Source organism: Myotis lucifugus, unplaced genomic scaffold (assembly GCF_000147115.1).
Source record: "Myotis lucifugus unplaced genomic scaffold, Myoluc2.0 scaffold_14, whole genome shotgun sequence".
Taxonomy (NCBI): Eukaryota; Metazoa; Chordata; class Mammalia; order Chiroptera; family Vespertilionidae; genus Myotis; species Myotis lucifugus.
The window spans coordinates 5279508-5306348 of record NW_005871062.1 but is presented as its reverse complement, the minus strand read 5'-3'; the positions used below and the strand labels follow the sequence as shown (position 1 = coordinate 5306348).

Genomic DNA, 26841 nt, shown 5'->3' with positions numbered 1-26841 from the left:
GTGGCCCCACCCCATAACAAAGAAACAGAATTTCCGGATGATGAGGCCCAGAAATCAGGATTTTAAAAAGATTCCCAGGTGATTCTAATGTGCAGCCAAGGTTGAGAACCACTGGTTTAGGAAAAGAAGCTATCGACTGCCTGAAGCAGTTGGAATTGACCACAGGTGTGTGGACTCACAAAGTCTCTGGGACTAATGTTACCATACAGACAGCCTCACCTGTTACATATCAGGTACTTGGAGGAATGGACAAGCCCGATTGATGACTCTGCTTCTGTAGGAATATACATTCTGAAGCACAGATAAGTGATTGTAAACATACTATGGAACACAGCTCCAGAGTGATTTTAATTTTTCATGAAGCAAATGGAACTCATTAAATTTTATCTTTTGGAAACTTGCACAGAGAAACCCAAATCCCTAAATACCCATGTTTCACAGATAAATGCTGCTCTTGAAATAATCCATGTATCTTCCAAGTATAATAAAAGCAAGTGTCTTTTGCTTTTCATCTAACGGCTGATGAAATGTCAGAGAAGCCTTTGACTGGAGTAAATGTAAACCTTCAGCCATCATTCAGTTAATTATATTACTTCCAAATTTTTCAAAAATAAAGACATTACCCCCTTGTTGTATTCCCAAACTGGGTTATTTGCCTACTTCGTCTGTCCCTCCAGGGGCAAAGAAGGGGAAGCTGAAAAGGAAAACTACCCATTTCTCTTTGTTATTGGGACCAGTTACCTAGGAATTTTGATTACCTACAAAATAAGAACTCTACCATATAAATTCATCTGAAGTAGAAATAATTTGGGAAATAAATCTCCCAACTTGGAGATTTTGAATAAAAACGTTGTTTAAATCAGGTTTTTCTTTTACTTTTGAGGGGAAAGTGGTTATAGTCAGTGATTTTAAAAATAGCTAAGTTCTTATATTAAAGGGATAGAACCATTAAAGTGGAGTATTATCTACTTTCAAATAATTAAAAAACAGGATAATGATAAATTCACTTAACAAAATGAATTAACAAACAAAACAGACTCATAGATACAAAGAACAGACTGACAGCTGTCAGAGGGAAGAAAGTTGGAGGATTGGGTATAAAAGGTAAAGGGATTAAAAAAAAAAAACCAGCACCCTCCCCCATAGGCTCAGACAACAGTATGGTGATTACTAGAAGGAAAAGGGGATGTATGGAGGTAGAAGAGGGTAAAGGAGGGATAAATGGTGATGGAAGGAGATTTAACTTTGGGTGATGAACACACAATACAATATACAGAGGATGTATTGTATACCTGAAACCTATATAATTTTATTAACCAATGTCATCCCAATAAATTAAATTAAAATTAAAAGTATATATAAAATAAAAAATAAAATAAAAGCCCTGAATACAAAAAAAAAAAAAAATTCGACAATGAATGAATTACTGTTTCAGACACTATTCCAGGCATCACTCTCAAACACTGAGCATTTCCAAATCTGGCCACAAGGCGGAGTAGAAGCAAAGAAATCTTTTCAACCACCAGTCTGATTTTCTTTCCACCTGGGCAAGATGCATTTTTCAACCTCAGTTTCAGTGTTAGCAGAGCTCAACAAACAAATCCTTCTGCACAGAGGCTCTTCAAAATATGAGAATTTTGTATAGTGACTTTAAAACCCAACCCAGACCACCCATCTTGATTTAATTTCCCAGATAATGAAGCATCACACTACTCCCATGTTAGTATTTAGCCTTTTTACCAAAAAGTGTAGGCACCATAGCCTTTTAAATATACATTATTATATTAAATTGTATTAAATATTATTTCTTAATAATAACAATGTTCCTGGACAATTTTAACCAGATCCTTATATTTCCTCTTTTACAGTAACATACAGTTTTTGAATACCATCTGCTTATAGTCTAGCAGTATGTCATTAATGATAAATGACTGTTTCACTATTTTTAAAAAATATGTTGTTATTGATTTTAGAGAGAGAGAAAGAGAGAAAGAGAGAGAGAGGAACATTGATGTGAGAGAGAAACATCAAGTGGTTGCCTCCCGCACACACCCTGACAAGTGACTGTACCCTCAACCTGGGCATATGCCCTGACTAGGAATCAACCAGCAAGTTTTAAGTGGTGCTTGAGATGACACTCAACCTAATGAGTCACATTGGCCAATGCATGGCTGTTTCACTAAGAAAAATATGTAAAATTTGGGGAGAAAACCATAAAACTAAGAAAATGTTGCGGAAATAGAGTATATAATGCAAAATCCTTGAAGTTTTTCACATGCATGCCTCAACTATTTATATTTTGTATAGATAAAAGAGATCTCTCATGATCTAGTTATAATTCAACTAGCGGCCCAGTGCACGAAATTTGTGTATGGGTAGGGTCCCTATGTCTGGCCGGCGATCAGGGCCGACTGGGGCCTTCCAATTGCCAGCCAGGACCTCCCTTCCCTGGCTGCCAGCTGCCGGCCGGGGCCTCCCTTCATTCCGTGCTGCCTGCTGGTGGTCAACGCATGTTATAGCAAGCGATTGGTCTCCCAGTCTAACTCCCATGGAGACAATTTGCATATTAGGCTTTTATATATAGAGATTATCTCCTCAATTGAAAAACCTGCTTTTCTACATAAGTATCCTCTTTGCTGAAAGACCAGAGCATGCTGCCCATGTGGTCTGTAAGTGCTCTGCAGTCTGCTTTTCCAAAGGCATCAGTTGGCTTAGAAAGATGGTGGTTAAATTTAACTTTTGATTTTCACCTATGAAGGTATGTTTGGAATCTCATCCAAAACATGTCATGTGACCACACACACAAATGTGTGCATATGTGAATGTATATATCAATGTTCAGGTACAGGTTTATTTGCAATCACAATCATACATGCGCACTCACACATTCACACCAATATACATACATACACACACATAAATGTGCACATACATAATAGCTCTGATAACTTGGGTCTGATGGCCAATAATCAATCCAAGTATGTACAACACCAGGTTACTTGAAAGCCACTCTGTGGAATCATTTGACTTGTCCTAAGCTTGGGTGACTTGGGAATTAGTATATTTATGCTTCCACCAGATTATAATCGGAAGACTGAGGTTCTGCTTCCAAGTCTAACTTAACTTATATGAGGATCAGGAAATCCTTAATATTTCTATTCTTTAATTTACCCATCTTTAAAATGGACGGGAAGATTTCTATTTTGAAGGTTACATTTCTAACATTTTATGATGCATAAATCGATTGGGATTTTTTGCACTTCTTGAATTCTTGATCTCAGATATATTTGAAACCCAACTGTCTGAGTCCTTGGAAAATGGCAAAACTTACATAAAAATACTGAATAAATATGCTAGAGAATAGGTTTACTTACCATGGACACAGATAATAGCATGGGGAAGGTTTGGGGAGGGGCAGGGGTTGGGTGGAGGGGGAGAAGGCAGAAAAATGGGAGACATCTGTAATATTTAAACAACAAAAAAAATAAAGAGTAAGTTTACTTACAGTCACAGTCTTGGCATCCATTTCAGTGAATATGAATTCTCCTCCTTCAAAGTCGTCATTCATGTATAGCAGAGCACTATACGAAGAAAGGGGAATCATTTGTACTGTTAATGCTTACAACATTATTACCACAGAATACTGATGAATTGACCATTCTGATTAGTAAGTTTCCTTTGAACTAGACATTGAAATAATTGACCCTCCTAACCTCAAGAGTAAAATCAAATGTAGTTTGGATCATACCCTTGAAGTATTTATTCCACTTACGTTAATTTTTAATTATAGTTTAAAGCTCATCTCACATTTCACTTCCTTCAAAGAAAACCTAACTGGATTTAATCTAGCCCTTTGAACCTGCCCATACTACTTACAACTCTCTTCTTTGCTGTCATACTAGTAACTCTACAGAATGTATTTTTTCCCTAACTAGCTGGAGAGCTCCAAGAGGTGTAGCTTAGCCTTGCAGATAGAGGGCGCTCAATAAATGTTTCTGTATAGAGCACAGAGTAATAATAATTAACACACTATTACCTATATGGTGACTACAAATCCTGACTCTTCTCTTTTTTTTTTAAATATATTTTATTGATTTTTCACAGAGAGGAAGAGAGAGGGATAGAGTTAGAAACATTGATGAGAGAGAAACATCGATTAGCTGCCTCCTGCAACCCCCGACTGGGGATGTGCCCGCAACCAAGGTACATGCCCTTGGCCGGAATCGAACCCGAGACCCTTCAGTCCACAGGCCGATGCTCCATCCACTGAGCCAAACCAGTCAGGGCTGACTCTTCTCTTTACACACGAAAATATCTTTCAATAAGAGATAACATTTTTCCCTCTTGAGTGTCCAGTTTCTTATTGATAAAATGCAGATATAGATAAGTGATATGATAAGATCCCTCTGCATAAAGGATATGTTTCAGTGAATGCTAAGGGATTTTATATATATATATATATATATATATATATATATATATATATATATATCTTTATTTTTATATTAAAACAAAATGGACATTTTGTGGAATAGGGTATGAAAAACATGCATGCATTTTTAAGATTAAAATATGAGATGAAGTCACTTCTCAATTGTGACAGCTGCTTCAAAAGATTATTTGAGACTCTCTGCTTCCTAGCGTTGAATGTGATGACAAGCAAAAAAGATCAGCTTTCTAGTTTCCATGGGTTTTTGATAACTGTTGGACAAAAGCTTGGCTTTGCAGCAGGTGCTGGCTCTACCTATAATCCCGGAATGTGTAAGCAGGAGGCTCCTTCCAACATTCATTGGCCTCTGGATCCAACAAGCAGTTGTCAGCATGGATGGGATGACTGAGGTCATTTCTTCTATCCTGTTGACCTGCCAGGAGAGGGAACAGGGAAGAATGAAAGGAGGGTGTTAACCTCCTACAGCAAAAGTGACCCTCAGACTGCCTTCTCCCATTGCTGGTGCCCTTGTAAATCTGAAGATACAGAAAGCCGAACACAACAGATGAAGGAACACTGGGCGAGCAGTCAAGAGACTCTACTTTGGCCCTGCTTTGATATGAACCTGATGTAAAACTGTGAGCAAGTCACACCTGCTGCTACAGCTATAGAAGCTATCTGCTATAAATAGACATTCCATGCATTTCACAGGTTGTACTTCATGGGGAGCAGTAATAGGAGGAGGATGAAATAAAAATGTAAAAAAAAAAAAAAAGATTTGATTCAATTGAACTGACCCAAGTGTAAAAGTCTTCCCTGTGACATTATCCATTCCCTCCTACTCTGGAGGGGTGGAAGGGAAAGTCTAGAGAAGAAATAATGACAGCAGGTTGTGAGGGGTTATCTGACTTTTTAAGAATATTTATTTCAACAATCCCTTCATCTTCCACACTATCACTCAATGCTTATGGATGTAATAGGAGACTAATTTCCAGGTTCCTAGTTCCCTGAAAAGTAAAACCTAGAACAGAAACGCATTTTTCTGTGCAACAAGAAAGTAGGAGAAGTTGATTTAAATGGGGGAAAAGGTACAGTTATGGTCTGCTGGTACTTTAGGGGATAAAAAAGGAGAAAAAGAGGGAAGGGAAAATAAGAGCTATCAAGTTTCTTTTGTTTTTGGAAATTTAGAACTCTTCTAAACCATTTGTAATGGATTTTTTTTGAGCATTGCTTTCTTTCTCAGCTCTCTGTGGGTAGAAGGAACAAGTCCAGACTCTGAAATCTCACCAGACAGGGCTGTTCGGCAGACCATGTGCGTATAGGAAAAATACAGGGTTGAGTTCAGCATGAAATAGGATTCTACAATCTTTCGAGCCTTCTCGCTGATGTCATAAAACAGGCGTGCGCTCTTCAGTGGGACTCGGCCTTCATAACCAAACTGAGGAAAAAGGAGAACATTAGATACCATGGGGTTGATTGGAGAGCTGGAGAAAAACAGATGCTGGGTTTCAGTCAGCCAAGGTACAATGGTCATCTCTGCATTGGTTAGTGGGACTACTACTACATGCTTGTGGATTTGGGTTAGGAAAATGAACCATTGAAATGAGCCTTCCTAATCACAGAGAGAACATGAAGAGCTAATCACTCTCTTTTCTCTCATAACACTCTCCTTATTCCTCTCTAACAACATTTCTTGAAATATGGAACGATTACTTGTTTGGATATGTTTTCATCATTAGACCATGAGCTCCTTGAGAAAGGGGTGGCAAGGGGGGATGGGAGCTGTATGTTGTTAGTCAGATACAAATTTAGAAAAGATCAAGTTTGACAAATAGATGATAAATAGATAAATGAAGAAGGATTTAATGCGATGCAGGTGCCATTTCATACTTGCTCCCTTCAAATGTCCTGATAAAACTGTATTCTAAGCTCTTTTCTTTCCTGTGTCTGCCATTCACAGAACGTCCTGGATTAACACTGCCCACACCCCAAACAAGTTAAGACTTTACTTTGAGTGCTTTCAGGACAGTTGCGCCTTCAAACTTTTCATTGGGTGTATGAGGTGAAGTTTTTCCTCTGTATCCATCACCAACAATCATGATTCCCTAGAAGTACAATACAAGAAGATGTTTTCTTAATGATAACTCTGAATGCATCAGGTCTTCCTTTCTCCCTTGATTTCCAGGAAGCTAAGAACCAAAGTCATCCCCATTTTGTTCCAGGATCCTGGTATCATTCATTTTTCCAAGCAAAAGGGATATGCTAGTATTTATTTTACTTTTACACTCAATTTTTATTATAAAACACCACTTTTTGTAGAGATATGGAGACTAGAAATGATTAAATGTTGGTTATTATTGATTAAAATAAAGGGATTTCTCGGTGACTTTATATGGTAGACAGGGCCCATGCTGGATGATGTCTGTCCTGGGAATTTAGCTGCTAACTATTCCAGATCCACTAGCCATATTCAGATCTGGACAAAACTAACGTCATCTCAATCCAAAGGCTATGAAAGTGCCTCTACAATCAATGTCCCTCTCCCAGAGAAAGTGACATGGCAGGCCTGGTTCTCTGGCTCCAAGTGAGACCAGAACCAAAGCACTTGCAGGCTCGCAGCAGGCCAGCATAGTCAGGCCCCGCCCTCCCAGGGGTCCTCACACTGGCCACGCTGTGCAGCTCCCGGCACTGATCTTCCGACAGGACGTTATCCAGGAGAACCCGCTGAGTCCCGTTCAGCTGCTCTGAGTTGTAGACGAAGGTGATGTTCTCGTAGATCAGAGGGCCACCTGAAGGGACAGAGCACATTGTCTTCTCTGTTACCTCTGTCACCAAGGGGAAGCACAGAACACCCACCAGCTAGCAATGCGCAGTTGAGGAGAGCCAGTATCCTCATGAATATTCAGGACTGCTATGACAAATGACAAATTCGGAATCTGATAAACACAATGTGGATTCAAGAAAAGGGCAGCTGTGTGACTACCAGGCTTTTCCAAAATGTCATGATGATATATTATATTTGCATAGTATCTTGTATTTGATAAAATATCTTTTTATTTGTTTCCAGTGACAATCCAGCAAAGCAGACTGGGCATCTCACAGGATTCTCCTCTAGGAAGACTTTCCAGGATTCTCTCCACAACTGGACCCACCCTGCTCCACAGCCTTTGGTTCCTACCATTGTTATAACATCATATGCAATTACTCCATGACATGCCTCGTCCCTCGGCGTGACATAAACATCAGTTTCATGGGTATGTAGAGCAATGCCTTCACCAGGAAATCCAGGTAGTAAATGCACCACCAGTAAGTACAGTCACACCCAAGTCACCCGACTCCTTCCAAGTCTTCTTTCCACCACTACCTGACTCTATATCAGTGGTTCTCAACCTTCCTAATGCCACGACCCTTTAATGCAGTTCCTCATGTTGTGACCCCCAATTTCATTGTTACAAATTGAACATAATTAAAGCACAGTGATTAATCACAAAAACAATATGTAATTATATATGTGTTTTCCGATGGTCTTAGGCGACCCCTGTGAAAGGGTTGTTCGACCCCAAAGGGGTTGCGACCCACAGGTTGAGAACCGCTGCTCTATATGGTCTTGCTTTTGGAATATTTATTGTACTCTGCTCTATGGACATATCATTATATCACTGCCTTTGCATCGGATGGTTTCCTGCAGGCACCTCTCTCTCCCTGGATAGGGTCCACAACTTTATGAAATTAGCCCCACGCAGGCTCTTCAGAGAATGACGCATTTGGGCCATGTTTAGGTGGTGAAATGATAAAATCTAGATCTGACAAGATCTTTTCCTCACAGAAAATAGGATTAAAGGACAAAACCTCTGACGGTGAAGAAATCTTCAAATGTAACCGTGTGTAACCATCTGGATTCGAACCAGAAAAGTGAACAGAAAAGAAAAACACTGTTTTTCTAGTCTTTACAGTACTCCTAAGGGACCTGACATGTACCTGTCAATAACAATAACTCGCCCCAGAGGGAGTGGTGGGGAGGGCACAACTCCTCCTTTCCTACCAAGGTGATCAAGCAATGGTCTTGAACATGCAGGTCTAAAACATGTCAGTTGAAGGGAGAAGAGACAATTGATGTTCACTATATCACTTTAAAATAGATTAGTCAAATTAGGGAGCAGCAATAAGTGTTTATTAATCTAGTTAGGATAAAAGAATCACTATAGCCTACAATTAAAGGAATTGTCTGCCATTCACAGAAGATCCTGGATTGACACTTAGGAACCCAACTAAACCCAAAACAAATCAAGACTTTACTTTAAAATAATGAGGTAGTATGTCTTAATCTTGAGTAATATATGGTTATCTGCTAAAACAAAAAGTTCCCTAAGTAATATGGTGCTGACAAATTATTTATACTATAATTTCATTTCCATATTTGCAATTATAAAATGATGAAAACAGTATTTATTTTCATGGTTTCATAATACAGAAAACCAATTTACAAGATTAAGTAAAAGCAAAACCATAAACCAAATATATTAAAATGAGCTATATTAATGAAATGATAGAAAAACAGTGTTTTTCTTTTCTGTTCACTTTTCTGGTTCGAATCCAGATGGTTACACACGGTTACATTTGAAGATTTCCTCACCGTCAGAGGTTTTGTCCTTTAATCCTATTTTCTGTGAGGAAAAGATCTTGTCAGATCTAGATTTTATCATTTCACCACCTAAACATGATAAATGTTGGTCTTCAACTGGTCCTCATACATTATTTATAAATTTTTACTATTTTATTTCTTGTTAGTTTTCAATCATTGAATATTATTAACTGCTGCCAATGTGATGGTAACTGCACCCATACCATGGAGGTGTGAAATCTCATGGGAGTACTTGGCTATAAGGTGGTTATTCAGATGTCCCACTAGTTGTCCCTCTTAATATTTTTAAATTGTCATCAAACTTTATATTATAGAATTTCTTGGATTTCAGGAATATATGCACAAGCTCTCAGTTTCAGTACAAATCTTTTGGGTGAATAGAAAAAAATAAAAATATATTTTTTTCTATGGTTCAATGTTTCTCAAACTTTTTTCTACAGAAAAGCTTTTGATGAAAAAATAGTTTCTTTTTTTTGTTTGTTTGCTTTTAATATGAAATGCTTCACAAATCTGCTTGTCATCCTTGTGCAGGGGCCACACTAATCTCTCTATCATTTCAATTTTAATATATGTGTTGCCTAGGAGCTCCAGTGGCGCAATCGGTTAGCGCGCGGTACTTATACAATATATGTGTTGCCGAAGCGAGCATGAAAAGTAGTTTCTTGATCAAATGTGTTTGGGAAGTACTGAGCTAAACCAAATTTAAGAGGACTTTTTAGAGCATGCATTATGAATATCCTAAGTATTAATACAATATGTAGTAGTGCTCACCCTTAATTAGGCACAATATCCTCCCTTCCTCCCTTCCTTCCTTCCTTCCTTCCTTCCTTCCTTCCTTCCTTCCTTCCTTCCTTCCTTCCTTCCTTCCTTCCTTCTTATGGCAGAGAGACTCCAAGATGAACCCTAATGATCACTGCCTCCTGGTGTTCATAGGCCTGTGTAATTTGTTTCTCTCAAGTGTGGGCAGGGCTTGGATCTTTCTTGTAACCAATAGAATATGGAAAAAGTGATGGGATGTCATTTCTGTGATTGCATTACATAAGATTACAACTTCTATCTTGCTAGCTGACTCAGTCTATTACCTTCTCAGCTTGCAATCTGATGCAGCAAGTGACTGTATTGGACAGGCTCATATGGCAAAAAATTGATGGGTTCCTCTAGCCAAAAATCAACTAGGGCCCTAGCTGGTTTGGCTGAGTGGATAGAGCGTTGGCCTGCAGACTGAAGGGTCCCACGTTCGATTTTGGTCAAGGGCATATGCCCGGGTTGTGGGCTCAATCCCCACGTGCAGGAGACAGCCAATCAATGATTCTTTCTTATCATTGGTGTTTCTATCTCCCTCTCCCTTCCTCTCTGAAATCAATAAAAATATATTTAAACAAAACAAAACAAACAAACAACCAAAAAAATACAACAACTAGGAACTGAGAACCACAGTCAAATAAACTTTTAAGTTCCAAATTCTGTCATCTGAACTTGGGAGAAAATAGTTCCTCAGTCAAGCCTTAGAAAAGATGCCAGCTTAAAAAGGCCTTCAAGCAATAGACCCTAGCTAAGTTATCCCCAGACTCCTGACCCCAAGAAACTGAGAAATAGTAAATGTATGTTATTGGAAGCTGCTATATTTGAGCTAATATTTTTCATAGCAATAAAAATCAACAACAGTAGACTTTGTCTCCCATCATGGAACTTCTTAAAATAAAACACAGTTTGCTTGGGGAAGGTTACTCTAATCTATATAGTTGAGTGAGATTCATAGCCAAATTGAGGCTATCTCTCAAATATTTGGAAAAGTCAACTGCATATTCCACTCCCATTTAGAAATATAAAAACATTTTCTTGCAACAAGAAAGACAAGATACTCACTAAAAACATTTTCTAATTAGGAATGGAAGACAGACCAAGAGTTGAGTGAATTAGGTTGGTTTGTACTTTGCCATGTTTATCTTTTTTTCTATATTGAGAGTGTATTACTTTAAACATAATTTGACTTATTTTAAAAGTATAACTTTAAAAGTTACTAAAACTAAATAAAACACTTAGAAAAATGCCTACTATTCTTAAGCTCCATATAAGTATTTACTATTACTATGATGATTATTACTGAATTAGTAATATATGACTAGTATATTGTATTAATTCTGACTGAGTCATCTTAATAAGCATAATGGAGTATATTTAAAAGAGAGCTACTGAGTCCTGGCTGGGTGGCTCAGTTGCTCAGTGCATCGTCCCATGCACCAAAAGGTTGTGGGTTAGATTCCTGGTCAGGACTCATAGAGGAGGCAACTGATAGATGTTTCTCTCTCACATAGATGTTTTTCTCTTTCTTTTTCTCTCTCTAAAAACCAATAAAAACATGTAAGGATTAATAAATAGATAGATAAAAGAAAGCTACTGATATATTGACAATTCCCCCAACAATGCTATAAGTAACAACATAGATCAAGTGAAGAAGCAGAATGCAAATGGAGTCTTAAATGCCTAAAGTCCAGTGATGGCGAACCTTTTGAGCTCGGCGTGTCAGCATTTTGAAAAACCCTAACTTAACTCTGGTGCCATGTCACATATAGAAATTTTTTGGTATTTGCAACCATAGTAAAACAATGATTTATATTTTTGATATTTATTTTATATATTTAAATGCCATTTAACAAAGACAAATCAACCAAAAAAATGAGTTCGCGTGTGACCTCTGACACGCGTGTCATAGGTTCGCCATCACTGGTAAACCCTACAGGTTCAGACAGAATCTGTACTAGAAAACTGCCTTATATGCAGCTGACACTGTCACCACAATGCAGTTTTATTCAGAGGTTTCTCACACATACATTTAACCAAAAAACAACTAACTACCCACTCACTAACCAAAAGGGAAAAAAAGAAAATAAAAAAAGAAATCCTGCCATTCAAAAATGCAAGCCGACCAGCCTACAAATGACTAGTAGCACATCAGACAGAGGAAAACATTAAAATAAAATCAAAAAGTAGTCCAGTAAGTTGTGGTTCCTGGGGCCTGATTTGATAGCTTCAGCCAACTCTTAACCACAGCCCAAAGGGATTTCAACAACTTAATTCTCTCATTCATAAAGTATGTGCCTGGCTTCAACTCTCCATTTGCAATAAGCAGGGATCATCCAGGAAAACACCCTTCGTGCTCAATGTCTGTGGCTCATAGCAAGAAGAATCATTTTGCCGTAAATATCTCAATGTCATAAAGGCATGACAGGAATATGCTGACTAACAAGCCCTTATATGAGCACAACCCCTTAAAGTTTACCAAAAACTTCACATTCATCCTCTCCAACAGTGGCTATCCTTGTTGTACAGATGGGGAGCATAGGGACCTGGGAGATTGAGTCTCTAGTTATCCATCACTTCAGAGCACATAAGACTGAGGCAATCCAGGAAACTTGGTCTCCTGATTCCAAGTCCAAAGTTAGTCCTACTATACCCCACTGGCTCTGAGATTATTATCAAGCAGGACCTTTGGAAAACTGATGCCTGAAAGGAGAATAGATAAGTGACAGATGTTTTTTAGAAGTTGACATGTATGTTCCATGGACTAGAGTCACCCTGGGCCACTCCCATCTTAATACTTGGGATCTGTCCAATATGAATATGACTAACTACTGTTAGGTAACCAGAGTAGATGACAATGTCTTTGTGGAAAATGAGAAAAGCTAACACATTCTACTCTGTAAAGCACGCATCCTTTCTTGTCTGCCTGACACCTGCTTTCAGCCAGGCTACGATAGGAAAGTGTTTTCTGGTTGGGAACTTTGCCCCTGTCTACCACTGTTCTTAATTTAGACACTACTTAGGTCTCTAGTGACTGCACCGAAAGCTTTCAGTGGATTCCCAGAGAACATTGTAAGGTCCGTTGGCCTAATTCAACTAAGAAAATTAAGCAGAAATGATAGAATTTGGTAACCCAGCCAATCATGATCTTTCTCCATCCTGTGTTGTCTTCTATTCAACTCTTCCCATTAATCCTCCTCATCAGTTGCTGGACATCAGATTCCTGGGTAGGCAGAAAAATAATGCTTTGAAATTTGGCAACTCTTCTGGAGTTTCCCAAACCTTTACAGCAAAGTTCTGGCTTATTGTCATGTACTTCCTGGGCAACTTCTTGGCTTAAATAGCAGCATGAACTCTGGCTGACCATGAAGCACTTATGAAACAGCTTGGGCTTTGTGGCTACAAATTAAGGTCCAGGTCAGATTAGATGATCATATTATCCTGTTTACTACCTCAAACTGACTTGGAAACTAAGGAAGGAAAGGGCTGGGAAATATGAGCTGTAGAGAGCCAGTAGTTTTCAAATCAGCTAGAACCGTGGTCAGCAAACTGCGGCTCACGAGCCACATGTGGCTCTTTGGCCCCTTGAGTGTGGCTCTTCCTAAGCTTTAGGAGTACCCTAATTAAGTTAATAACAATGTACCTACCTATATAGTTTAAGTTTAAAAAATTTGGCTCTCAAAAGAAATTTCGATCGTTGTACTATTGATATTTGGCTCTGTTGACTAATGACTTTGCCGACCACTGACTGCTAGAAGAATGTGCTGACAAGTTTCTTTCTGGGAAAGTAGTACTGTACTTCCTCTCCATGAGAATTTCTGCAAAATTATTTAACTTGGATTATTTTTGATATCTAGACACTTCTATGTTCCATCCTCAGGTGAAGAAGAGAGAATGGGGTTTTGATTCAAAAGCCTGGGCTTAAATGCCTGCAACCTATTCTGAGCTGTGAGACTTTGGACAAATCACTAAATGTCTATGAGTCTGGTTTTTCTTGTCTATGAAGTAGGGACACTTTTCTCACATGAGATGCTGCCATTATTAAAAGGAATTGTGGCCCTAACCGGTTTGGCTCACTGGATAGAGCGTTGGCCTGCGGACTGAAGGGTCCCAGGTTCAATTCCGGTCAAGGGCATGTACCTTGGTTGTGGACACATCCCCAGTAGGGGATGTGCTGGAGGCAGCTGATCGATGTTTCTCTCTCATCAATGTTTCTAACTCTCTATCCCTCTCCTTCCCTCTCTGTAAAAAATCAATAAATTACATTAAAAAATAAAAATAAATAAATAAAAATAAATAAAAGGAATTGTGGGTATTATAGGGCATGTGATTGTCTAACCACTATGCTGTACGCCTGAAACTAATACAAAATAATATCGCATATAAAAATTTTTAAATAAATACAGTAAAATGCTCTGCGCATGAATTTGCTTGAAAAATTGTTGATATTAAGTAAGCATATGATTCTCTGCTTTCTCCTTCTCTGTGCCTTTGTTCCATTTGTTTTATCCACTAGAATGGCTCTCTCGACATCTCTGTCAATTCAACCTAAATTCTACTTCTCTCACATAGCCTTGATCTCAGATATATGTGCCTCAAACATCTTAGATGAACTAATCTAACATCCCATGAAGCTGTCTCTTCAAGTTCTTCTGATACACAGTCTATTCTATACTATCCAGCACTACTCACACACTGTATGACAAAAGTGAGCCATGTGACCTCTCAAAGCCTCAGGTACCGAACTGAGAATGGCAATGATCACACAGCCCCTACCTGTCTCACAAGATTCTTGTAGGAAACAGAAGTCCTTTTGCTGGAAACTAAAGGTAATGATATACAAATCTGAAATGTTCTTGTTTTTAAGCCTTGCTTTCAGAATTTCATGAATTGTAGTAGCTTAGTCCTTTTCTTCATGTTCCAGAGAAAGCACGTTTTGCCTTGATCTGAATAACAACTGGTCAAGTCCCATTCTCCCCCTACCCTCCTTCTAAGAGTAAAAGTGCATAGATACTTACCCTCTCTTAGGTCTCGGTCTATCTTGGGTGATGTTTTTTTCCCTGATGACAATCCATGAACTTCTGCTCCTTCCACGTTCACTCCTGAAGGGACCCTGCTTATTTAAAAGTGGAAATGGCAATTTCTCATTGAATAAAGATGTTCAAAAGCAAAGATACTTTACCCAGGTACTCTATGACTCCATATTTTATATGCTCATTGTACAGAAGTCTACCTATCTTTCAAGAGCAAATAAAATGTCACTACCTTCATGCAGTTCTTTTTTTAAATATATTGATTGTAGAGAGAGAGAGAGAGAGAGAGAGAGAGAGAGAGAGAGAGAGAACAAACGAACACACCCTGTGTATCTGGACAACACTCCAAACAACTGAGCTACTGGAAGTTCATTTCTATTCCTTCATGAGTGTGTTCTATTTCACTTCTCTAAATCTTCTTAGCAATCTTTACTACAGTTAATTGTACCCATAACTTAGCCCCCTTAATTTAAGACTGAATCACAACCAATCTGGAAAAAATTATCATATGCATCTATATAATGCTCAGAGTGTCACATTATATGTCTTGAACATAGAGTGTTCATCACTGACCAATGATTGAACTAAAATAAATCACTTCCTAATGTAGTGGTTCTAAACTATTTCAAGAAGGAAGACACAAATTTGTGTCAAACTTTGCAAACACACAAATAATAGCATGATGGTCTTTCAATATGTCCACACATATTGAACACAACCAAATGTGCATATGCATTCTTGGATCTCTTGCAATAATTCCAGGGTAGCCAGAGGTTGAGTCTTTGAAGTCTAGGGAAAGACCACAAGATTTTGAATAAGAAGATCTGGATGTGCTGTCCCTGGTGGTGTATGACTCTAAAGGAGTCCTTTGCCTTGTCAGGCCCTCAGCTTTAAAATTTGAAAATGAATAGGCTTGTCCATGTGATCTCAGACATGTAACACCAACATTCCATGATCCCTCAAACTGTTCATGACAGGGAAATTGACTTTTGACTTCTATCATTTCAAAAAATGAGTTATCTTCCAGTTGAGTTAGCAACACCTAGTATTTTAGCTTGCAGTAAAGCTTTCAAGCTTTATTATACTAATAAATTTTTAAAAATCCAATTTGCTCTGCTATAGAATTACAGAATGTTTAACCCTCAGAGATCACCTGTTTCAATTCCTTAATTTGAATAAAAACATGAGACCCAGAGAGGAAAATAAATTACTCCAGGTTACACAGAAGTGACAGGAACAGCTGGGACCAGTTCCCAGTTTGGAATTCTTTTCATTATATCTTTTTGCCTATTCATAGAACTCAATTTCTTATAATAGGTCTGACTCTATGCATTTCTTTTAATTAAAAATAAACAGTTAACAAACAATAGTATATTAGTTTTAGGCGTACAACATAGTGATTAGACATTTATATAACTTATGATGTTATCCTCCCAGATAAGTCTAATACCCATCTGATACCATAAATAGTTATTACAATATTATTGACTATATTCCTATGCTGTACTTTACATCCCTGTGACTGTTTTCATAACTAGCAATTTATACATCTTAATCCCTTCCCCCTTTCACCCATTCCTCCAAACCGCATCCCATCTGGCAACCATAATTGAAAATTTTTTTAAAAGGAAAAGAAATTCTATACCTTTGAAAAATATTTTAAAATTAAACAGTTGGTGTTCTGAATAGAGAACTCACCGATTCTCATCCTGTCGTCCTCCATATCGAATCCAATAGTTCTGTTTTAAATTAAAAATGGTTTTTAATTAGTTTTGTCACTAAAACATGACTTACAGAAATAGAATACCTGTAAAACACTCCAAAGGCCTAAAATGTTATAAAACATTCATGTTATATATGATACTTTATATTTTTATTTAAAAGTAATAGAAAGAAAGGCTAAGGTTAATACAATTTTGATAAAGATAAAATAATGCACAGATTTTTTAAAAATATCATGGAATTGCCCTAGTTGGCTTGGCTCACTTGAGAGAGCGTCGGCCTGCGGACTGAATGGTCCTGGGTTCAATTCCGGTCAAGGGCACATGCCTGGGTTGTGGGCTCAATCCCCAGAGTGGGGCATGTAAGAGGCAGCCGATCAATGATTCTCTCTCAGCATTGATTTTTTTATCTCTTTCTCCCTCTCCCTTCCTCTCTGTAAAAAATTAATAAAATATATTTTTAAAAAATCATCCAGTCTAATTTTCTTATGTTTTATGAATAAAACAAACACAAAGTCCAGCTCAATCATCTCTGCAGGACTATAAAAGTGACAAAGTGGCTTTTTCTGGGGTCTCAGAATTATGCAGTTTTGAAAAAGAAATCCTTTGTAGGACTAGATAAAACTATTAGAAATGTTACATTAGAATTGGTAAATTAAAATTAACCTAATTTTTAAAATGTGCCAATAAAACATGATATAACTAAGACAGAAATGAAAAGAATATGTTACAAATAGGATATTTTCAAATAGTGTTTTTATAAACATATAACATGCAAACTGCATAAAGAACATATATAATAGCTAACAGATAAATTAACAAAAAGTATGTCCAGACAATTCAAATTAGAGGAAAAATAATAAGTAATAATATGTGAAAAGTTTGTTTTTACTGACCATCAAAGGAATACAAATGAATGCAACAATGATGTACCATTTTGTATATAATATATGCTTAATACACATTATTTTAAAATGTTATTTCTCATTGCTGAGATGTTTGTAGTAAACTGGTATTTTTATGCATTGCTAGGAGCATTAAAGGTCAGACAACACTCTTAGAAAAGCAATTTCAAGAACTTTAAAACTTCTCATATCCCTGAATGGCAGAGTAATCCCACTCCTGGGAATTGATTCAAACGGTGTAGTTCAACAGAAAAATGCTTATTGCATTAAGTATAAGAGAAAACAAATCAAATGTTCAGCATCATGAGAAGAGTTTATTTATTGGACATCAACTGTATATATGTAGCTAAAATAATTTTAGAAACTGTAAAAATATAGAAATTGCTTATGGTTCCTGAAATAAAAATCAAAACAGAAACATATCTATATGCCACAGTACTAGTTCTGCCAAAGATATGTCTTCATATGAAGAACGATTAAACAAGTGAAGAAAAGTCAGCATGTTGGGTACTATAATCATGAGTGATTTGTCCTTTTTGAAGTTTTTAAAATGTTTTAAATGTTTAAGAGAAAATACAAATGCATTCATAATTCAGGAAATAAAACAAACCTGAGGCAAATGTATCATGTACAAAGTACTTCACTTCTATCCTAATACATTTGCTTTTGACTTGGGATCTCAGTGGTATGGGAATCTATAAAAATCCTTTAAAGTTTGTTTATCACTTATCCTATATAATAAAAGCATAGTATGCAAATTGTCCCCTCAACTGGGAGTTCATCCAGGAGTTTGACCAGGGGGCGGGGCCGGCCAGGGGAAGGGAGGGAGGCCCTGGCCAGCGGTGGCAGGCAGCCAGGGGAAGAGAGAGAGTACCCGGCTGGCAGCTGGCAGCTGCTAGGGACCCTACCAGTAAATGAATTTCATGCACTGAGCCTCTAGTCTATCCTATCTAATAATAGACAAACATGGTAATTAACCGTACCTCTGACACGCTTCCCATTGGCTAATCAGGGCAATATGCAAATTAACTGCCAACCAAGATGGCGGCCAGCAGCCAGGCAGCTGAAGCGAACAGGAGGCTTGCTTGCTCCAGTGATGGAGGAAGCCAAGGTTCCCCGCCTGCCGCCGCCCAGCTCTGAGCTGCACTCTAAGCAACTATGTTGCAATTATAGAAGCTAAACAATCTCCAGAAACATGCTTTCAGCCAGCCGGGCCTCAGAGCTGGAGCTGCAACAGTGTTTCAATTATAGAAGCTAAACAAAGCCCAGATACCTGCTTTCAGCAGCCGAGGTCTCAGAGCTGGAGCCGAGCCTCAGAGCTAAAGCGGGCTCTCAGCTCAGTGACAGCCATAGAGGTAAATAACCCAGAATAATAAAAAAAAAAGGCCGAACTGGTTTGGCTCAATGGATAGAGCGTTGGCCTGCAGACTGAAAGGTCCCAGGTTCGATTCCAGTCAAGGGCATGTACCTGGGTTGCAGGCACATCCCCAATAGGAGATGTGCAGGAGGCAGCTGATTGATGTTTCTCTCTCATCGATGTCTCTAACTCTCTATCTCTCTCCTTTCTCTATGTAAAAAATCAATAAAATATATTTAAAAAAAAAGAAAAAAAAAAAGAAAAAAAGGAGAGGTTGGGAGCTTCAGTCACCCGCCAGCCTGAAAACGGCCCTCAGCCCCTCACCCAGACTGTCCAGGCACCCCAGTGGGGACCCCCCAACATGAAAGGGGTGTGACCAGCTGCAAAAAGCCATCATCCCCTCATCCAGGCTGACCAGGCACCCAAGCGGGACCCCCACCCTGATCTGAGACACCCTTCAGGGAAAACCAGCCGGCCCCCACCCATGCACCAGGCCTCTATCCTATATAGTAAAAGGATAATATGCAAACTGACCCTAACAGCAGAAAGACTGGGAATGACTGGTCACTATGACACACACTGACCACCAGGGGGCAGACGCTCAATGCAGGAGCTGCCCTCTGGTGGTCAGGGCGCTCTCACATGGGAGGAGCTCTGCTCAGCCACAAGCCAGGCTGATGGCTGCCAGTACAGCAGTGGTGGTGGGAGCCTCTCCTGCCTCCTCAGCAGCGCTAAGGATGTCCGACTGCAGTTTAGGCCTGCTCCCCGCTGGCAAGTGGACATCCCCCGAGGGCTGCCGGGCTGCCAGAGGGATGTCTGATTGCCATCTTAGGCCCAATCTTCCGGGGAGCGGGCCTAAGCCAGCAGGTGGTCATCCCCTGAGGGGTCCCAGACTGCGAGAGGGCACGGGCCTGGCTGAGGGCCCCCCCTTCCCCCCGAGTGCACAAATTTTTGTGCACCAGGCCTCTAGTATATATATATATAAAAGCCTAATATGCTAAGTGTCCAATCATTTGATCATTCAACCAGTTGCTATGATGTGCACTGACCACCAGGGGGCAGACACTCTGGTTGGTTAGCTTGCTGCTGGAGTCCGGCCAATTGGGACTAGGTGAGACAGCCAGACACACCCTGGAACCCTCCGGCAGGCTCTCGCCAGCCCCGATCATGCACCAGTGGGGTCCCTCAACCTGACCTGTGCCCTCTCACAATCCAGGACCCCTTGGGGGATGTCAGAGAGCCAGTTTTGGCCCGATCCCCACAGGCCAGGCTGAGGGACCCCACCGGTGCATGAATCCGTGCACCAGGCCTCTAGTATTGAATCATTCACATATATCCTCTTTTTGTTCAGGCAGGGGATTAGAATCTTCAACAAATAAGACTGGGTAATAAAAGTATAATGAAAATGCCCACTGAACAGTTCTTTTAAAAAACACTCCCTTTTTCCTTTTTGCTCTTACCGGTTCAGTGTATGAAAACCCCAGGCCCTCTGCAGCCGATTTTATTAGTTCTGATTCCAGTTTATGACGCTTCACAAACACAGCCAAATCCTAGAGGAGAAAAATATGAAAGAAAAATTTAAATTTAAATAACAGTTAAGAGATATAATAAGCATTTAAGTGGAAATAGGTTTTATTAGACAGTGACAGTAAGCAAAAAAAGAAATAAAAACAGAGCTGCAAAAATGTCACCATCTCAACAGGTTTTTACAAGCTAGTACATATGAAAAAAACATGCTTCTGGAATTAACAAAGTTCAAAAGAACCAAGTTCTAGAACCTTTACTAAATTTTCAGGTATATTTAAGTGCAGTGTTATATTTTTTACTAACTCTCCCTGGAGCACCTAGTAGAATGCAGAATTTCTTCTGAGAACATTGATCTCACCTCTCGGGCCTCGATGGATGCCAGGTCCATGCTGTCATCCAGCAGGCTCTCATAGTAATCCACATTGTCTAGGACATCCTGGTCATCCGGATGGAGAAGAAGATAGGCCTTGGCACACTCTAGGGCTTTCACATATTCACCAACTGAAAGATCAAGGAGTTGAAGCATTAGAGTCAGCTGAGGTCTGCCTAAAGGAGGTTGAAGGATACTTCAACATGTATGTGATAAGTCAGCATTATATGTCAATAAGGGAAGATAAGGTGAGGCTGAGTATAGCAATCAGAAATAGTTACAGGTAGAAGGAACATGATTTCAGGTATCCCAAAGTTACTACTTTGGTCTTCTTTGGAGCTAGTTGTTTTACATAAATTATCAAAAGTTTCCATCTGAAGATGTATGCTGACAACTTATATTATTTAATACAGATACACAAAATAGAATTTTAGTAGTTAATTCTGATTTTTGTACTGAGTTTGACAACATGGTACCTAAGACTAATTTCAGCAACCAAAATTATATTCAATGCTCTTAAATATAAGAAAAGATGCTCAGTCTCTTTCTTAGATAAATGGAAATTAAACTATATTGAGATATCATTTTTAACCTAATAGATTGGGACAGTTTGATATCTGACAATTTGATAATATATTCTGTTGATGAGCAATAAAAAATGTACTCAATGGAGAAAAAATTGGCAACATCTATTAAAATTACAAATAAACCATTTAATCATAGAATTCCATCTTATAGGTATTATGTGCAAATGTAAAATAAGATATATAAAATGTTATTCATTTTATCATTGATTATCATAACAAAAATTATAAACAATACAATACCCATCAGTAAAGAATCACATGAAATAAATTATATGATATGCAGATGTAAAAAAAAATTAATGAGGAAGGTCTGTATGTATTGATACAATTAGGTTGAAGCATATAAAATTACCCAAATTTGACCTAAGCTAATGGTAATTTCATAGGCCAAACCTACTAAAAAAGTCTGATATGTATTTTTAGGTAAAGAAATCAATGTAGAGAACAGTGTAAATAATATGCTATCTTCATTGTGTAAGATGAAGAAATAAGTCAGGGTGTGTATCTGTGTGTGTGTGTGGTGTTGTGTATGTGTGTATTGTTTCCATATAAACTTTTTAGAGGGATAAATAAGAAACTATGTTGCAGGACATAACATCAGGCTGTGAGGAAAAGGAAGCAAGGGGGGCTCTTATGATATTTGGTCTCTGAACCTGTGAATATATTACCTTTTATAATTAAATCGAAAAAAATTTTTTGAAAATCACATGAAATGTCAGTCTAGTATCATTTTCAGGACATTGTCACAGCATTTCCCATTTATAGTTTCACCTCCTGCTCCTCTTGTCCTGAGCTATGGTGATGTGAGAGGAGAGAGCGATTCTGTAATGAGGAGCACCACCCCTGGCCTACAAAGGTCTTCACGGATAACCCACGCTTTACCTCGATAGTAGGCAAACTGTAGGTAGTCATAATGCAGGGGAAGAAAGTTCTCAATCGGGGAGAGGCGGCCAGGGCGGGTGGCAAGTTCCCTCACGCACTCATGCTGACAAACAAGCACCTGCACGTAGTGATCTGGAAGACAAGAGCCCAGTGGGTCCCCCCAGTCAGCTCAATGTCCAGACCTCAGAGCCACAGTAACAACAGGGCATTCCTCACCTCACCACACCTGGGAACCATATCATTATTATCCTCACTCCATGACCAGAAATCCTTTTCACCAAGGGAGTTAAGTGACTTGCCAAGGCCTCCTAACCAGTGATCACTCTAGTAATTAACAGTAGAGTCAAGCTCTAGCCAGTTTGGCTCAGTGGATAGAGCATCAGCCTGTGGACTGAAGGGTCCCGGGTTCGATTCCAGTCAAGAGCATAGGGCCTGCAGGAAGGGGCGTGCAAGAGGCAGCCAATCAATGATTCTCTCTCATCATTGATGTTTCTCTCCTTTTCTCTCTTAAATCAATAAAAATATATATTTTTTAAAAATAGTAGATTCCAAATCTTCTGTCTGCTGGTCGTGTGTCTGTACTGCCCTCTTCCCTTCCCTGTACGCTGTTTTATATACATCTCCTAAAAGTGACATAGGCCATCTCACCCCACTCACACCCAGCTGAATAGCTGACTCTCCTATTATAACAACTTCAGAGCCTCTTTTTGGATATGTTAATAGGCTGAAATAGGCCAGAGTCAAAATCTGAAGTTTGGGTCCCGGTTTTGTTAAGGACTAGTTGAGAGAAAGGAACTGCCCTGGAGGTGGGGAGTTCCCTGCAGAGAAGTAAAGGAGAATGCTCTTTCTGTGTATTAACATCTTCAGGCAACTTCTCCTAAAAGGGAAATAAAAACAATATTCCTTTACAGCTATAGCGTAGGAACCCATTTGGCCCAATTACAAATTAGTCCAACAACTGGACAAAATTTAGCTATACCAAATCCTAATACTGTAGGGAATCATAAAATAAGAGAAGGATGAAAGCTGAATAATTTAAATAAGCACTTTGCCTCTCTCTGTTCCCCTTTCTTTGTTCCCATTCTCCTTGCCTGCAAACAGGCCAAGATCCTGAAGTGTAGGGGTTTTCATGCTTCCTTTCGTTGTGGGCTCTGGCTTATCTAAGCATGAGCTGAGGAAACACAAGTGGCTAATGAACCAGAGGATAAAAAAACAACATGCTTGCTATATTTTACCCAAATTTTGATTTTTACAATGAAGATGAAGGTAGTCTTTGCCAGCCAGAGAATAAATAGTTCATTCATGCTCGTGCTGAGCGGTTTCTCTTGAGAATGATGACTGTACAATTTAATTTACCACAACTGCCTTCTTTCAAAACCTACTCAGTTAGGCAGAGTTCAGATTGTACCTTGATGACCTTGAAGAAGAACCCCAAACCACAACAGGAAGGAAAGATACATTTTCTGGTACATTAAAAAAAAGAGTGTGCCATCCGGTCACGGTGGCTCAGTGGTTGAGGGTCGACCCTTGAACTAGGAGGTCATGGTTCGATTCCTGGTCAGAGCACATGTCTGGGCATGCAGAAGGCAGTCTATCGATGATTCTCTCTCATCATTGATGTTTCTGTCTCTCTCTCTCCCTCTCCCTCCCTCTCTGAGATCAATAAAAAATAAATAAAAGAAAAACAAGTGTGCTATTTTTCACATAAGCTGGCCAACTCAAGCCAATATAGCATAGCTAACAGAATCTGTGCTGTCCACTGATTCTTATCTCCAGGTGGGGGAATGTGAGGGAAAGAATGAGTTCTGTTTATTTGATTAGAATATTAGAAACAAATAGCTAGCTATTTTATTTCTTAAGAAAATAATAACAAACAACCCTCAACTGTTTTCTCTTAGTTAGCTGGTCATTTACCTTAGCTGGTCACACTCCTTCTAATTCCAAATGACAAGCAAAAGGAAAAGGTGGGAAACACATCCACCAAAAACTCAAAATCTGAATAAAAGTATTTTTCAAAGCAAGATGTAAATAGCAGCAAAGTAAGAGTGACACAATAATATCCTTTAGGGCTTCAACAAGCATCGCTAGTAATAAATAACTGTATTCAGAAACCATTTGTATATTTCTCTAATTTTTAATGGTCTTCTAACTCTAAAAATTAAAATATTCTGGCTTTCTAAATACATTTATGTTTTAAAAGCAGTTTTACTCCACATTTAGGACAGTTTTGAACCAAACAAGAATTTACATAGCATTATAATGTCACTTTTTATTAGTTGTATTCCTTGCTTCTTTTACCAAATATTATTGCGCAATTAATATGTTTCTAATAAGTTTAGATCCAAGACACTGTATGGTAATATTTTTTAAAATTTTTTTCTCATAAAAAATTGAATGTGTTTCAAATTCCCAAGACTTACCATATTATTATAATATATAATATTTGGCTTGAACTTAAAGAACTATGACTTTTTCTTAAATCAATTTTCTTTACTGGAAGTGGGCGTCATGGTGTTGGAAGTCGTGTTAAGTGTTAAGAGCCTGAATTAGGAGATCTCTCTTCTTTTCCAGCAAACAGCATGCTGTGGTGACCTTGAGGAAATTACTAAATGTTAAGCTGTGGGGAATTGTTAGTCAATTTTCCTAAACCAGATCTAGGACATTTGCCAAGGCTGTTTAGTCGCCATTGGTAGAGGCAGGCACGTGTAGAGGCAAATATGGAAGTGGAGGGAGGACACATATCCCCACAAAGCCACAAGATAGTAAACTATAATAAAGGAAAAGTATTTCTCTGTAGAGAAACACACAGCACTTAAAATGTAAAACACATGCAACTGGCATTCAAATGAGCAGTGCTCACAAAAATGCAGGCAAATGGTTCTGGCAGAAGCCCCATGAAACACAACTCTGGGGAAAAATTCCTCAATAATTCAAATATTGGTATTGATTTTAAGTGAATTTAGTTGATTTAGGGTAACCGAGTGTGTGGCAAATTGGTCATTTGACAAATCAATTTTCAGTCTAACTTCCTTGTCTAATGTAACAGATATTTCCCCAAGTGCCCCACTAAAGGATCTCAACAATGTATGACCTACATTTTCACAAATACAGAGCATTATTAACCCTTTTAGTCCTCGCAGTATAAGTGATGGATATCTCCTCTCCTTTGGTTATTCAACCCATTCATGTAACACATATTTACTAAGAACCTACTATTTGCCAGACTCTGTACTTAGGTACTGAGGACTGGGCACTGAACAAGATCGGACATTAGCCAGTGATAGAGGAAAAGGATATTTGGAAGGTCGGTAAGTGGGAATGAGCTTGGCATATGCAAAGAATTAAAAGCACTACAGTAGGAATGTGTCACTAAGAGGGGAGAGGGGAAAGAGGATGAAAATGTAGACAAGTATGATCTCCTTGTTAAAGGTTTTGGGTTTTATTCCAAGTGCAACGGAAGCCACGAGGGTTTTCAGCATGTCTGTGAGTACACTTTCCCTTTTTTTAGAAGACTGCTCTGTTGGCCTACACGCAGAGGTTCTCAACCTTCCTGATGCCGCGACCCTTTAATACAGTTCCTCATGTTGTGGTGACCCCCAACCATAAAATTATTTTTGTTGCTACTTCATAACTGTAATTTTGCTACTGTTATGAATTGTAATGTAAATATCTGATATGCAGGATGTATCTAAAGGGGTCGCGACCCACAGGTTGAGAACCACTGAGCCCTACAGAGTAAAAGCCAAAGAGGACATAAGGACCAGCAAGGAGGCTATCACAGTGGCTTAGTGAAAATATACTGTTGATTTGAAGCAGGGTGGTAGTGAAAGAGGTGAAGAGAACCAGGGAATCTTAAGTACTATTAGAAGGGGACATCTATCAAAGTTTGGTAACAAATTAGAGGGGTATAGGAATTGAGGGAAATTTTGGATTGAAAGATAACTTCTTGAGGTTTGGTTTAAGCTACTAGGTGAGTGGCACTTTCTATGGAGAGAGAAAACACTGGAAGTTGGGGAGAGCATACTGACTTCATGAATTTATGTTTCTATGGGTATATGTGAAGTTGAACGCTATTTTTCATCTATAATAATAAAAGCATAATATGCAAATCGACCAAACAACTGAACAGCAGAACTACCATCCAGACGACCTTCTAGACGACCACACGCACTGACATCAGGGCAGCCAAGGAAGGTGCGATGTGATTGATTGGGGGGCCTTGCCATCGCTCCACAATCGCCCCACAGAGGGAGGCTCAGGCCACCAGGCTGGCTGCACTGCGGCATGTGGGCAGGGCCTCCCTCTACAGAGCCATTGATCTGGGGGCCCCACGATCAATCGCCCCGCAGAGGGAGGCCCAGGCCAGCCAAGCAATAGCACCCCATGCCTGTGCCTGCAGAGTGAGGCGACTGGTGGCAGGGGGTGGTGAGGGACAGGGACGGATGGCAAGCAGTGGCAGCGGCAGGGGCGAGGCAGCAGCAGGGGCGAGGTCAGCTGCTGACAGTAGGGGAAAGGAAAGCCCCAATAGGCCCTGAGGGGTCCCGGATTGCAAGAGGGCACAGGCCGGGCTGAGGGACACTCCACTCC

General features: G+C 39.2%; 1 protein-coding gene and 1 non-coding gene across 2 annotated transcripts in view; both read right to left on the bottom strand.

Annotated features, from left to right (window-relative positions):
* The window catches only part of P3H2 (prolyl 3-hydroxylase 2), a 160720-nt gene that overhangs the window by 7591 nt on the left and 126288 nt on the right, over positions 1-26841 (bottom strand). Inside the window, 10 exon segments of the mRNA XM_014452216.2 lie at positions 3506-3581; positions 4745-4862; positions 5717-5867; positions 6439-6534; positions 7091-7218; positions 14891-14985; positions 16604-16644; positions 20349-20438; positions 20774-20916; positions 22255-22386. Of these exon segments, the coding sequence (XP_014307702.1) occupies positions 3506-3581; positions 4745-4862; positions 5717-5867; positions 6439-6534; positions 7091-7218; positions 14891-14985; positions 16604-16644; positions 20349-20438; positions 20774-20916; positions 22255-22386 (1070 nt within the window).
* On the bottom strand, positions 9558-9659 carry LOC111825130. Its single transcript, XR_002828253.1, has one exon. It is a non-coding gene; the product is annotated as a U6 spliceosomal RNA (small nuclear RNA).